Source organism: Ochotona curzoniae, unplaced genomic scaffold (assembly GCF_017591425.1).
Source record: "Ochotona curzoniae isolate NIBS_2020 unplaced genomic scaffold, NIBS_Ocur_1.0 contig_2927, whole genome shotgun sequence".
Classification (NCBI taxonomy): Eukaryota; Metazoa; Chordata; class Mammalia; order Lagomorpha; family Ochotonidae; genus Ochotona; species Ochotona curzoniae.
Genome location: NW_024465654.1, coordinates 519,112 through 531,894, shown reverse-complemented (window position 1 = coordinate 531,894; position 12,783 = coordinate 519,112). Strand labels below are relative to the sequence as shown.

The following is a 12,783-nucleotide window of genomic DNA, read 5'->3' as shown; positions in this document are numbered from 1 at the left end:
GGTCAAGTCAGGCTCCAGGCCAGGCGTGGGACTCCGCTGTGCTGTCCTTGGTCCTGACTTTGGGGGTGGTCATGACAGCCGTCACAGGGGCCCCTTTTCTGGGCCCAGTATCCCTGTGCTGTAGGTGGTGCCTCTGCTCTCTGACCCCAAGGAGGGCCTCCGTCCAGGGGCTGTCCTGCCCCCACTGCCTGGAGACACCCCATCCCACACGGCTGTATCTCCTCAATAAAAAGCATGCTGCGCTCAGTTCTTACACAGCCCTTTACTGCTGCCCTTGCTGGCTCCTGAAGGCAGGACCACCCTGCTCCTCAAAGAGCGGCCAGGCACATGGCCAAGGCAGTCCTCACCTTCCGGCTCCCCACAAGGGCCCCCTAGGACTCCCAGTCGTCCTCGTCGTCCTCTCCTGCTGGCTGCTGTGGGGGAGGCAGGGGTGGGATGGAGTCAGACATGCGGGCGAAGGCTCCTCCTGGGCCCTCGCTGGGCCCCGACCCGGGGCCTTTCCCAGAGATGCCTGGAAGGGAAAAGGCTGGGTGAGGGGTGGGCCCGGGCCTCTGGGCACCTGCACAGGGAAAATCCTGTAGGAGGCAAGCTAGCCCCAGCCCAGAACCTCCTACCTTTACGTCTCATGACCAGCTTGTTGAAGAGATCTGACATCAGGTCCCCACCTTGGCTGGTGGCCCTCACTGCAACAGGAAAGCTGGGGTGAGGGAGAAGAAGGGGCCCCGCAGGAAGTGCCGACTGCCACACACATCCACCACCCCCTGTTCACACACACTTGGTGCCTGGCTGAGGCCCAGCACTGGCAAGAGGACAGTCAGTGTCAGCTGCACTCTCCCAGCGCCTCAAGGCGCAGCTGCCAGTTTGAGCAGCCCTGGGGACAGAGGAAACCAGGGCGGAGAGCTGGGTATTTCCCTGGGACCACAAGGCCGCTGCTCTGCGGCCAGGTGTCTGTCACACCACCTGCAGCCTCCAGAGACCTGTGAGAGTTGGAATGACCTTCCCCTTGGTCATCTGTCCCACAGAGTATCCCTGCACTTGGGCACCTCCTGGAGGGCTAAGGAGAGGGCCCCTTGGCCTGAGCTTCAGCCAGGTGGGCTCCCGGCCCAGGAAGGAGCCCACTGTGCAGGCAGGCAGGAGGATTGGCGCGGGCACTGGTGGGCTTGGGGTGGCGAGGGCAGTCTCACCTTGCTCCCGCTCCTTCTGTTTCTTCTTCTCCAGCTTGCGCTCCTTGACGCTGCGCAGCTTGGCTTTGCCGATGCCCCCGGCCTGGCGGATGGACTCCAGCAGGGTGGCCCGGCCGCTGGAGGGGTCCACCACTTCCTTGGGGGCTCCCTGGACTGCAGCTGGCAGGGAGCGAGGTTGCTCAGGCTGGCCGAGGGTGAAGCTTGGTACCCGCAGCAGCTTCTCCTCGGGAGCCTGGCCATGGGGGCCACACGGCCCGGATGCTGACCTTGGCAGTGTGAGCTCTGGGGCATTAGGTCCAACCCTCCCCGCTTCCCCGCTGTGCAGAGGTGGGCCCTGCAAGTTACTGATGACAGAATGTCATCGTGAGACTGCTAGTTACTGGATGTGGCCTGGGAGACACCTCATTAAAACTGAAATCTGGGGCCCGGCGCGGTGGCGCAGTGGTTGAGGTCCTCGCCTTGCACAGCCGGGATCCCATATGGGCGCTGGTTCTATCCCGGCAGCCCTGCTTCCCTTCCAGCTCCCTGCCTGTGAAGAGCCTCCTGGCTTCGGATCGGCATAGTATTGGCCGTTGCGCTCACTTGGGGAGTGAATCATCGGATGGAAGATCTTCCTCTCTGTCTCTCCTCTCTGTATATCTGCCTTTCCAATAAAAAAATAATAAAAATCAATCTTTAAAAAAAAAACCTGAAATCTGTGATGTCACTCTACACTGCTGGGAGGAAGGGGCTGACCTAAATAGGAATGTGGGGAGCCCCCACGCCCAAGCTCCTACTCCTGTGCTCAGAGTTCTGGGGCTTGGCAGGCCACTTCGCAAACTATGGTTTTATGACCCCACTGAGTAAGACACTTGAAAACCTAGAATTCACAATTCCTTCAACCAACAGAAAACTCAGGAATCCAGAGTTTAGATGGCCCCACCCTACCTGGGGGTGCGTTGTCACTGCTGTCATCCACCCTGGCACTCGGGTCTGTGGGGGCCGCTGGCTGGGGAGGTGGAGGTGGGGCACTGGCCAGCACGGCGGGAGCCGGGGGAGGCGGTGGCGGTGGCGGTGGTGGTGGGGGTGCTGTCAGCACTCCGTCCTCTAGGTCTGAAAGGGAGGGAGGAGAGAGCAAGCACGTGAGGTCCTTGGGCAGGAGGCTGGGGAGCCCCCGGCCCACCTTTTAAGAGTGCTGCTGCTCACCTGGCTTGAAGGGCTCAGCGACCTCCGTGTGGAAGGTGGGCAGTTCAGGAATGGCACCCGGGGCCGAGGGGGCGATGCCAGGGCCCAGGTCGGCATTGTACATGAGGTCGTCAGCGATGCCAGGCAGGTCGGGCAGGTAGGAAGGCACATCGATCTCGGGCACCTGGCCCAGGTCTGGCACATAGAAGTAATTCTCTAGCACCTGCAGGACCAGGAGAGGTGTGGGCGTGGAGACAGCGCTGCAGGCAGGCTGCAGGGAGGCCGCCTCACTCCCGCACACAGCCGCTGGGACCAGGGCTCCTGACACAGACCCCACCCCCACCTGCTGCTCCAGCTGCTCCCTCTTGCTGATGGACAGTGGGGCATCGAACAGCTTCTCCCCCGTCTCTGCCCCCAGCATCACATGGGTCTTGGTCACAGCACCGGCCAGTGGGTCAAGGAAGACATATTTTTTGTACCTATGGCGAGAGGGGTGTCAGAATCAGCAGCCCTTCTTGGTTCACTGACCACTCGTGGCCTCCCGGCCTCCCTCTCCACTGCCCGGCCATACAGGTTCTCGGTGGTGTTGAAGAGCAGCAAGGAGCTGACAGAGCTGATGTTGCTGGGAAGGCCTCCCAGCCCCTCCTCGGCCTCATCCTCGGGCCCGGGCTTGGTGCTCACACACACAGGAAAGTATTTCAGCTTCTCCTGGAGGTGGGGGAAGAGTGTCAGCCCTGGGCCCTGTGGAGCTCACCTACCCCTGACTCATCCCTCTGAGGGACAGAACCCTCCAGTGGGCCCCCAGGGCAGGTGCCCTGACACCTGCAGGGCCCGCTCATCCAGGGGGCGGTGCTTGCTCTGGATCCGGTGGCGTGGCCGCCCCTGTAGGTCAGGGTCCTGGGCACCTGAGAAGATGGAGTCGTATTCCTGCAGCCGCTCGGGAGCTGGGTACTTGGCACTGGAGAAGACCTGCAGACACAGGGATGTGCCTGGGACCACTGAGGCTGCAGAGAGCTGAGGGTTGCTCTCAGGCAGCGGAGTGGCTGCTGGGGCCCCTGCAAAGAGGAAAGCCCGGTGGGTGGCAGGAGAGTGGGGAGTAGGGGAGATGGAGGGACTACCTTGATGGCCTTCTTGCTGCCCTTGATCTTCTCAATCTTGGCCTGGGCCAAGGAGACCCTCTGCCTGATGGCCTGTAGCTGGCTCCGGCTCTGCTCCACCCGCTGGGAGATCCTATGGAGGTCAAGGTCATGGAAGCTGGGGGCTGCACTTGAGGTGTCTCCTGTTGCTGAGCTGTAGGCCAGGGCCCCTGGGCAAGGCTTCTTGGCAGAGTATGACCGTGGGACATCTGTCCAAGTGCCCCGAGTACCCTGACACCTGCTCTCTCTAGCTGAAGGGACCTGGCTCCTGGACTGGGCAGAGGTGTGCAGGACAGTCACGGTGGCACATGTCACGGCTACTGATGGGGCAGCGCTGCCACAGGCCCCTCCTGCTCAGCTGAGGCAGACAAGGGGCAAAATCTAGCGGCCAGTGGTGCTGAGAGAGGCAAGGCTGGCCCTGTGGGCCCTCAGGTCCATCCTAGTCCCAGATCTGCTGCCCAGGCACAGCCTCTGTGGGAGCAATCCAGGTTCTAGCCACGGCTCACCTGTGGTCTGGCCCATTAGCTGGACGCTGGCTGCCTGGCTACTCCTGAAAGCACCAAATGCACTCGTCCCCTGGCCTTGACAGCGACCGAAACACTCATTGCAGATGCCTGCGTGGCTGGCTCCTTTGGCTCACACGGCCCCTCCTCACCGAGCCTGCATGACCACACACTAAGGGTGCACCTGCTGTGTGCCCCACTCCGACCTGGATAGCGAGGATGCACCTCTGGCCTGTGGGTGCTAGGGTGCTATGCCCTGGCCTGGACCTCACCCTTTACCCTGGAAGCCTTGCTCTGGCCTTGCCACAGCCCCACACCTGCCGTGCACTTCTGCTGTCCCTCCAGCTTCCCCGCTCCAAGGACACCAGGCCCTGTCCACATCTGCCATGTCTCCCTCATTCGCTGCAGGCATCGCCCAGCACTCACCTGGCCTGAGTGAGTGCATGTCCCAGAGACATGGCAAGGAGCCAGCATCATGGGGAATGGTGGGAGGGCAGAGGGGCCCTGGGGTCGGACACTTTGGCACCAGGGAATGCCAGGACTTCTCAACAGGCTGGCACAAGCAGGCAGGCACCTGGCCCTAACTTCTGGGCCAGCACTGACGCCTGCTGGCTCCTGCAAGGCAGGGGCTGGGGCATGGGCAGTTGTTCCGGACAGATGGTGGGGGGCTGGCAGCACCCCAGGGAGGGAAGAAGAGGGCTGTCTCCTTGTGGTCGGAGAAGATGAGCCTCCTCAGCTTATGAAAGGCAGGTGTCTGCTGGGAGGGGGTCCCAGAGCACAAGCGCTGTTTTAACTCGGGTCAGCCCCTGTGCTTGGAGCGGGGAGAGGGGGCACCCCTGTGCAGAGGGAGGGGCTGCTGTGGACACTCACCAGGTCCACACCTTGTTCTGCTCAACACAGGGGACGGGCAGTGACTTCCGCTCCTCGTCTTCCCCCAGAGCCCGTGGTGTACCACTTCCCAGCTGGCCAGCTTCTCTCTAAGCTCTAGGGCCCTGTTGCTAGATGCCACAGGGCAGGCTGCCAGCTGTGCCCTCTCCCCTGCAACCACATTCCTGCCCTTGCCTCCGGCAGCCTCCCCCGAGCAGGTGCAGCAGCGGGTACTTCCCCCGCACCCATTTCTTCTTTCAGTTTGTGGCCCCCACGTCCCCTGGGGCGGCCAGGTTTCCTTAGGCTCAGTCCCCGAGGGGGGCCACCCCCAGAGCCCCAGGCTGAGGCATATGACCAGGTCTAAGGTCACTCATATGTCATAGCCCATGGTCTAGCAACTCTGTGAGACCAGAGGACCAGGCTAGGCCCTTGAGGCAGGTGTGACTTTGGGAGAGGGGGAGGGAGAAAGGGTTGGCACTGCACAGCTTGGCCCCCTGGCTGTCCCCTTGCCAGCCCACTGCAAGGCCTGTCTGGGAATGGGGCCAACCCCAAGCCACACATGAGATGCAGCGAGAGCAAAAAGCGGTGCAGAACCAGGTGCTGCCAGCAGCTGCTGAGCCCAGAGACCCTGAGCCTGCCTGCCGGGTCATGACGGGGGTGCCCAAGTCTCCTGGAGCTCCCTGAGGCCCGCACAGCTCATGCTGCACAACCAAGAATCAGCCCAGTGCTCGCTTCGGCAGCACATGTACTGAAAATCGGAACGATTCAGAGAAGAATCAACCCTGTTCTGGCCTCAAGCTGCTCAGGAAACACGTGGTGGGAGGTAAAGAGGTGACCAGGGGCCTGGCTGTGAGAGCCCTCTGCTCATCCACTGGCCACACACCGCAGCCTGCAAGGTGCCAAATGCCAGGAAGGGGGCACATGCCATTAGCACGGAAACAAGTGCCAAGTTGGGGGGTGGACACCTCACACTCTCAGGACAACGTAAAAGAGTGAGCAACTGCTAACTCGCGCTGCCCACCATGGGCAGCTTCGGGAAGATGCCACCATCCTCACAGTTGCGAAGATGGAGCCTCGGGAGGGGGTCAGGGAACCGGCCTGTCACAGAGCTTACACAAGGAGAGGCAGGGCTAATGAGGCACCTGTTACAACTGTACCATTCCCACCACACGAACACTGCAGCCTGTGTCGAAGTGTGGCAGGTACAAACATGTGCAGCTCCCAGACCACTTTACCAGCCAACCTGGTTTCCTTGCAGGCCAGTCTCACTTCAGCTCATGCCTTTTCTTTCTGGAACATTCTTCTTAAAGAACCAACCTCATTTTGCCCTCTAAATTTAACTGCATTCTTGTCCCACTTCTGCCAGGACAAGCTGGGCCTCCCATCATGGTTCCTACAGCACTCATCTCCCCTCCATCGGGAAGGTGGCCATCCAATGGCCCCTGCAGCTGGGAGCCCTGGGTTTGAAGCCTGCCTCTGCCACCTGGCCAAGCGTCCCAGCCTCCGTTTCTTTGCACAATGGAGATAGCAACAACACCTCGTCATAGCATAGCAAGGATGAGATGACATAACGTATGCAGATCAGTACACGTGTACTGCCAAGGCCGCATCTCCGTCAGCATTAAACAATCACGCACTTGCGGCTGCTGTGTCCCGAGGGCACATGCTGCACACGCACCCACCTGCTGAAGATGTCTCCGGACACCTTCTGCAGGTACTGCAGGGCGTCTGCTACCTGCTGGATGGCCTCCTCGCGCCGCAGGTCTGGCTGGATGAGGGCCACCGCGTAGGTCTGGCCTGCCGAGGCGTGCTGGGTCCTCACTGGAGTCATGGCGCCTGTGGGTTGGAACCAGGGTGTGAGGGCCAGCTCCACACCCGCCCACCACGAGGCACGGTGGCAGTGTCGGGAGGAAAGCTCAGCCGTCTCCCTCACTGCCCTCTCTGGGGTCCAGGAAGGGCAGTCTCTTGACAGGCACTGTGGCTCTGCCAAGCGCAGGGAAGGGGGTATGGTGGGCCCCCAGGTGGAGCAAACACCTAGGAGGAGTGGGGATGGTCTTAGCAGCTTGGAGAAGCAGCAGGGAAAAGAAAGGCCAGAGAGAGCGCATGAGTGAACAGGCTGTCCCAGGCACTCAATGGCACGGCATGGAAGCTGGGCTGTGACCCCGGAGTGACATGGCTAGGCCTCCACAGTCCAAAACAGTAACCACCACTGAGTACTGACCACTTAGAACACGATCAGTCTGAACCATGTTGGGATGCCAAGTATAGAACAACACTTAAGGTTTAGTGGGGAGGGCCCAGCACGGTAGCCTAATGGCTGAAGTCCTCTCCTTGCATTTGCCAAGATCCCATATGGGCTCTGGTTCATGTCCTGGCAGCCCCGCTTCCCTTCCAGCTCCCTGCTCGTGGCCTGGGAAAGCAGTCGAGGAAGGCCCAAAGCCTTGGGACCCTGCATCCACATGGGAGAACCAGAAGCTCCTGGCCCCTGACTTTGGTTCGGCTCAGCTCTGGCTGTTGCGCTCACTTGGGGAGTGAATCAGCAGATGGAAGATCTTCCTCTCTGTCTCCTCCTTTCTGCATATCTGACTTTCCAATAAAAAAAAAAAACCCTCAAAAAAAAAAAAAAAAAGACTTAGTGGGGAATACACACAGAATATTAGTTACTGGTTACCTGTTGAAATGACCATTTTGGACACATTCAATATACGACTAATATCAGCTGTTTTAATTTCTAATTTACGATGACTGGCAGGGACAGAGGAGACAAACGGAGCAGCTCTCAGCGGTCACAGCTCTCAGCGGTCACAGCTCTCAGCGGTCGCTCCCCCCGACCCGCCAGGGTCCGCTCTGCCTGGCACTGCACCGAGGACTCCCCGGGTTGGGAGCAGGAGCAGCTGTTGGCCGTGTCACTGCCTCCCAGATCCTAAACCAGGAAGCTTGTGGGATGTGGGCTCCTTAACTGCTCAGCCACAGTGCCTGCCCCCTTTTTCTGCTTTTAAAATCTTATATGACTCCCATGCTGTAATTTTTTTTAAAGATTTATTTTTATTGTGAAGTCAGATATACAGAGAAGAGGAGAAACAGAGAGGAAGATCTTCTGTCCGTTGATTCACTCCCCAAGCGGCTACCACAGCCAGAGCTGCACCGATCAGAAGCAAGAGCCCAGAGCCTCTTCTGGGCCTCCCTCGTGGGTGCAGGGTCTCAAAGCTTTGGGCCATCCTCAACTGCTTTTCCAGGCTACAAGCAGGGAAATGGATGGAAAGCTGGGCTGCTGGGATTAGAACAGGCTCCCAAAAGGGATCCCGGCACGTGCGAGAGGATTTTATCTGCCAGGCTACTGCGCCAGGCGCAAGCGCTGTAATTTTTATTCTAATAAACCAGTCTCTGTTCCGCTTTCCAGGTGGGAAATACCCCGGGCTACCCTTAGTATCATAAGCAATCTTAACAGGAACATTCCATGGCCCCCAGCTGCTACGTTTACCTTCACAACAAACTCTGAGTTGTTCTATTATTACAGCCACCATGGGTTAAAGGACAATCATCTCTCACCCGTGGGGCACACTGCGAAAGCCTGGTGGGGAACCTCTTACGTCATAAACAGTTGAGAAGGCACGGAGATGCAGGGCAAAGATAGAAGCCAAAGGGCCCAATACAATGGCCCAACTGTCCATCCTCCCCTTGCAGGTGCCAGCATCCCGTATGGGCATCCAGCTCCCTGCTTGTGGCCTGGGAAAGCAGCAGATGACAGCCCAAAGCCTTGGGACCCTGCACCCACGTGGGGGACCTAGAAGAAGCTTCTGGTTTCCGATGGTCTCAGCTCTGGCCATTGTGGCCATTTGCAGAGTGAACCAGTGGGTGAGGGAAATCTGTCTCTCTTCTCCGTATATACATTTTTAAAAAGATTTATTTATTTATTGGAAAGTCAGATATACAGAGAGGAGGAGAGACAGAGAGGAAGATCTTCTGTCTGATGATTCACTCCCCAAGTGAGCGCAACGGCTGATGCTATGCCGGTCCGAAGCCAGGAGCCTCTTCCGGGTCTCCCACGCGGGTGCAGAGTCCCAAAGCTTTGGGCCGTCCTCGACTGCTTTCCCAGGCCACAAGCAGGGAGCTGGATGGGAAGCAGAGTAGCCGGGACACAGACCAGTGTCCAAATAGGATCTTTGTGCATGCAAGGCAAGAAGTTAGGCAGTGAACCACTGCGGTGCCCTCCCCCCCCCCCCAAATAAAAAGATAAAAATAGAAGACAGGTCAGAAGTTAAGCCTCCCACTGGGGAGTGTCGTGGTCAGAAGCCCCGCCTAAGTTGCACACCTGTAACGCATACGAGGTCCCTGGCATTCGCTGCTCCTTTGCTATTACTTCTTAGCACACGCACAAGTGCTTGAATAGTCTTTAAATAACGGTGTTTTTCTTACATCTAGGCCATGCTCAAGCCTTTTTTTTCCCTTTGCAGATATTTAAAAATGTGCCGCACCTGTAGGTATTTATCGTCAGCTGCGCCACGCTCGGGAGAAGTCGGCTAGGAACCACGGCTCCTTGCCCCCAAACGCGCACGGGAAGTGCTAGGGGACCCCCTCCTGCAAGCCACCTCACCCCCGAAACCTCGCTGGCGGGGTCAGGACCCCCGCGGCCAGGGCCATGCCGGGGTGTCGCCTAGAGATGGCGAGCCCGTGGTGGGCGCACTCGGAGGGCCCCACCAGGCACCAGGCGGAGCGGGCCGCAGCCCTGGCCCTCGCAGGCCCGGGTCCGCCTGCAGGGCTCCGCCGGGAAGGGTCGCTCGCGCTCAGCTCCCGCGGCCCCACGTCCTCGCGGGCCCCAGGTCCTCGCGGGCCCCACGTCCTCGCGGGCCCCACGTCCTCGGTGGCCCTCTTACCCGCCTCGTCGCTCTAGGCGCGGGGCCGCGCTCGTCCTGTGGCCACGCCCACGCACGCACGCCGACCGGGTCCACGCACGCGCACTCAAGGGGCCGCGCTTGTCTTCCGGCGGCACGCGCACGCGCGGGGCAGGCCTGGCTCCTCCCCCTGCAGCCCGCCCGCCCTAGCGCCGCCGGGTCCTAGCGCCGTGTTGCCGGACTCATCGCTGGACGCTTCAGTTGCCGTAGGAAACTGCGTCAGTAAATCCTGTAGCTCACACTGATTTTTTTTGTTCTTAGTTGTGTGGGAACTTTCTCTCCCGGTCCACCCAGTTTCCACCTCCCTTTAAATATTGAGTAGGGATACCAGGCGGTAAAAGACACGAGGTGCCTAGAATAAGATGTCCAGACTCAAGATGGAAGAGGGGTGACCAGGGCCGGCTGGGAGGTGTGGATGGTGGGAAAGTTCTGGAAGTGAATCATGCACAGCAGTGTCATCGTGTTTAATGCCGCTCGCATGCATGCGTAACAATCGCTGTGTGGTAAACTTTGTGTCAGGAGTATTTTTGTTTAAGGATTATTTATTATTTTATTGGAAAGTCAGACTTACAGAGAGAAGGAGAGACAGAAAGATCTTCCATCCACTGGTTCACTCCACATATTTCCCCAACGGCCGGAACTGAGCTGATCTGAAGCCAGGAGCCAGGAGCTTTTTCCTGGTCTCCCATGTGGGTGCAGGGTGCCAAGGCTTTGGGCCTTCCTCCACTGCTTTCCCAGGCCACAAGCAGGGAGCTGGATGGGAAGTGGAGCAGCCAGGACATGAACCAGTGCCTATATGGGATCCTGGCACATGCAAGCTGAGGACTTTAGCCACTAGGCTACTGTACTTCGCCCTGTTTTGGGTGTATTTTACTGTAAGTAAGCCTGTAGAAAGCTGGATGGTAATTAAGTATATAAACAGCACTCCTGAATCCTGCCAGAGGCTGCTGGTTAAAAATACAGGATGCCCAGTTAATGCACATTTCAGAAGAACATCTGGTTGCTTTTCTCCCAAAGGTTGACCTATTTGGAAGTTAAAGTGGGAGGCAGGGAGGAAAGCAGGGAGGTGGGGGTTGTGGGTGGCGGGGGAGAGGGGCAGGGAGAGAGAGAGAGAGAATGACTATTTCATCAGTTGGTTCCCTTCCCAGGTGGCTTGGACCACAGGGCTGAGCCAGGCTGAAGCTGGGAGTCACGAACTTCATCTGGGTCTTCCACATAGGTGCTGGGACCCAAATACGTGGGCCAACTTATGCTGCTTTCCTAAGCAAGTTAGCAGGAAGCTGCACCGGAGGTGGAGCCTGGATTGAGGAGACTGCGCCTCTATGTGATGCAGGAATTGTGGGTCGTGGCTTTACCTGTACGTCACAATGTTGTCCCCTCCCCACCGCATCTCCACCCTTACTTCCAGTAGATTTTAAATGCAAGGATGTCCCATGCCTGGCTTGGGATGCTTACGTTAAAGCATTAGTATCTGAAATTCAAAACTGGGCATTTGATACTTTCCTTTGCTAGAGCTGTGCCCTCCTTCCCTTGCCCCCTCCTCCCCTTGCCCCCTCCTCTGGGGCAGGTGGGTGTAACTGTCACAGGGGCATGCTGAGGTCACTCTTATGGTTGCGGTGAGGAGGAGATGAGTACCCCCATCCCCAATTCAGGTTTTAGGCCTAACTGCCCACGGGTTGGTCCCTGGGACCACCCAGTCTCTGATCCTTTGGATGACAGACTCTTTGCAAACACATCCTGCCCTCAACCCACACGAGCAGTGACTGGGTAGCTCACCTAGAGAGGTATGCCCTCACCAGCCCAGCCCTGGCCAGACCAGCTAGGCTGATGGAGAGGGAACGGTCACAGGCTGGCGTGACCTTGGACGAGTCATTGAGAGGGATCTCAGTTACCTCATTTGTAATCTAGGGTTCAGGGGGCAGCAGGGAGAGGGTGTCCCCTGTGCTCCGTGGACTGTAGGCATGTTTCCCCGGTGCCAGCGGCGCACGCAGAGATGCCCACACAGCGTCACGGATGGAACCTGGCGGTGCTCACACACCTGCTACCGGCCGGCAGCCGAGTCCTAGCACCAGACCAGCTGGGCACCCTCAGCTCCATGCGCATTGTCCACATGACCGACCCATTGACTGGCTTGTTCCCTAAGCAGACCTTTCCTGGGGGCTGACTCCCAGATAGTAAACCTCAGCCCCTTGAACCGCAAGGGGACTCCTGACCTGCGGCCTTAGCTGAGAAAAGCTACAGCCAAAGAAAATGAATCGGCCAGCTTGGGTTTCTCATGCCTTTGGGAAAGCTTGGGTCGGTATTCCGGGAAGGGAGCGCCGTGCCCTGAGGAGTCTTAGACACAGGCTGTCTTAAACACTGGTGATGGCCGCGTTCAGGATGAGTGGCACATCCCGCCCAGCCCTGCAGCCCACTGTGCCAGGACGGCAGCTCCAAGGGCCTCCCTTTGAGAAATTACACACAGCACAGCCCCCCGGGGTGTGTGAGGTCCTTCTCTTGAGAGGCCCAGGGGAGCAGCGCGGTCTCGCTAGACCGGGTTGGAGCCCCCTTTTTTTTGGTTTAACAGCCATATGAGCTTGTTGTGCGGTGTGTGGGTTGCCCCGCTGGGTTTCCTCCACATGAAAGAATTCAGAGACTTGGGTGAGTTAGAAGAACCAGAGCCCACTGCCCCCTTTGTTGGGTAGAACTTCCTCCTCTGTATGGTCAAGGGGGAGGAGGGACAGCAGATTTTCCGATGGGAAAGTTGGGGGATTTCTAGGATGCAGTGTTTCTGTATGTACCCAAAGGCTGAAAAGAAGTCTTTGTTTACTCGGCAAGGCGTAACCTCTCCCTTGGCTAGTCACTTCAGCAGAGCAGAAAGGCACTGGCGGCAGACAAGCCCAAGGTTTTTCTTTCAAGACTTCAAGGGTACATATTCAATGCAAAATTGCCTTTCCTCAAAAATTTCGAAGGTGAGTGGTGAATTAAATACTACATGAATTTTAGTGGAACATCTATTAATTTCCACTTCAGTTCCCTTTTGTTTGAAACACGACAA

The 12,783-nt window shown here is 58.2% G+C and overlaps 1 protein-coding gene across 3 annotated transcripts; it reads right to left on the bottom strand.

Moving 5' to 3' along the window:
- Positions 1 to 243: 243 nt before the first annotated feature.
- WASHC1 (WASH complex subunit 1) lies at positions 244 to 9,780 on the bottom strand. Of its 3 annotated transcripts, none has more exons than XM_040978733.1 (11): positions 9,729 to 9,780; positions 6,537 to 6,690; positions 3,467 to 3,578; positions 3,171 to 3,317; positions 2,920 to 3,056; positions 2,692 to 2,827; positions 2,370 to 2,571; positions 2,112 to 2,276; positions 1,185 to 1,445; positions 615 to 683; positions 244 to 511 (listed from the first exon to the last, which is right to left on the bottom strand). In XM_040978733.1, exons 2-11 carry the CDS (start codon positions 6,683 to 6,685, stop codon positions 372 to 374), a joined length of 1,518 nt encoding a protein of 505 aa, XP_040834667.1. In that variant the 5' UTR covers positions 6,686 to 6,690; positions 9,729 to 9,780; the 3' UTR covers positions 244 to 371. The 3 variants fall into 3 exon arrangements, with proteins under 3 accessions (XP_040834667.1, XP_040834669.1, XP_040834668.1); XM_040978735.1 differs by having other exon boundaries at positions 1,185 to 1,343; XM_040978734.1 differs by lacking the exon at positions 9,729 to 9,780 and having other exon boundaries at positions 6,537 to 6,691.
- Positions 9,781 to 12,783: the final 3,003 nt, after the last annotated feature.

Excerpts from the sequence above, each read along its gene's own strand:
- WASHC1 (XM_040978733.1), bottom strand. The coding sequence starts at position 6,685 with ATGACTCCAGTGAGGACCCAGCACGCCTCGGCAGGCCAGACCTACGCG. Across the intron at positions 2,277-2,369 it reads CGCTGAGCCCTTCAAGCCAG|ACCTAGAGGACGGAGTGCTG; the intron begins GTGAGCAGCAGC and ends CCTCCCTTTCAG. Across the intron at positions 512-614 it reads GCTGGTCATGAGACGTAAAG|GCATCTCTGGGAAAGGCCCC; the intron begins GTAGGAGGTTCT and ends TTTCCCTTCCAG.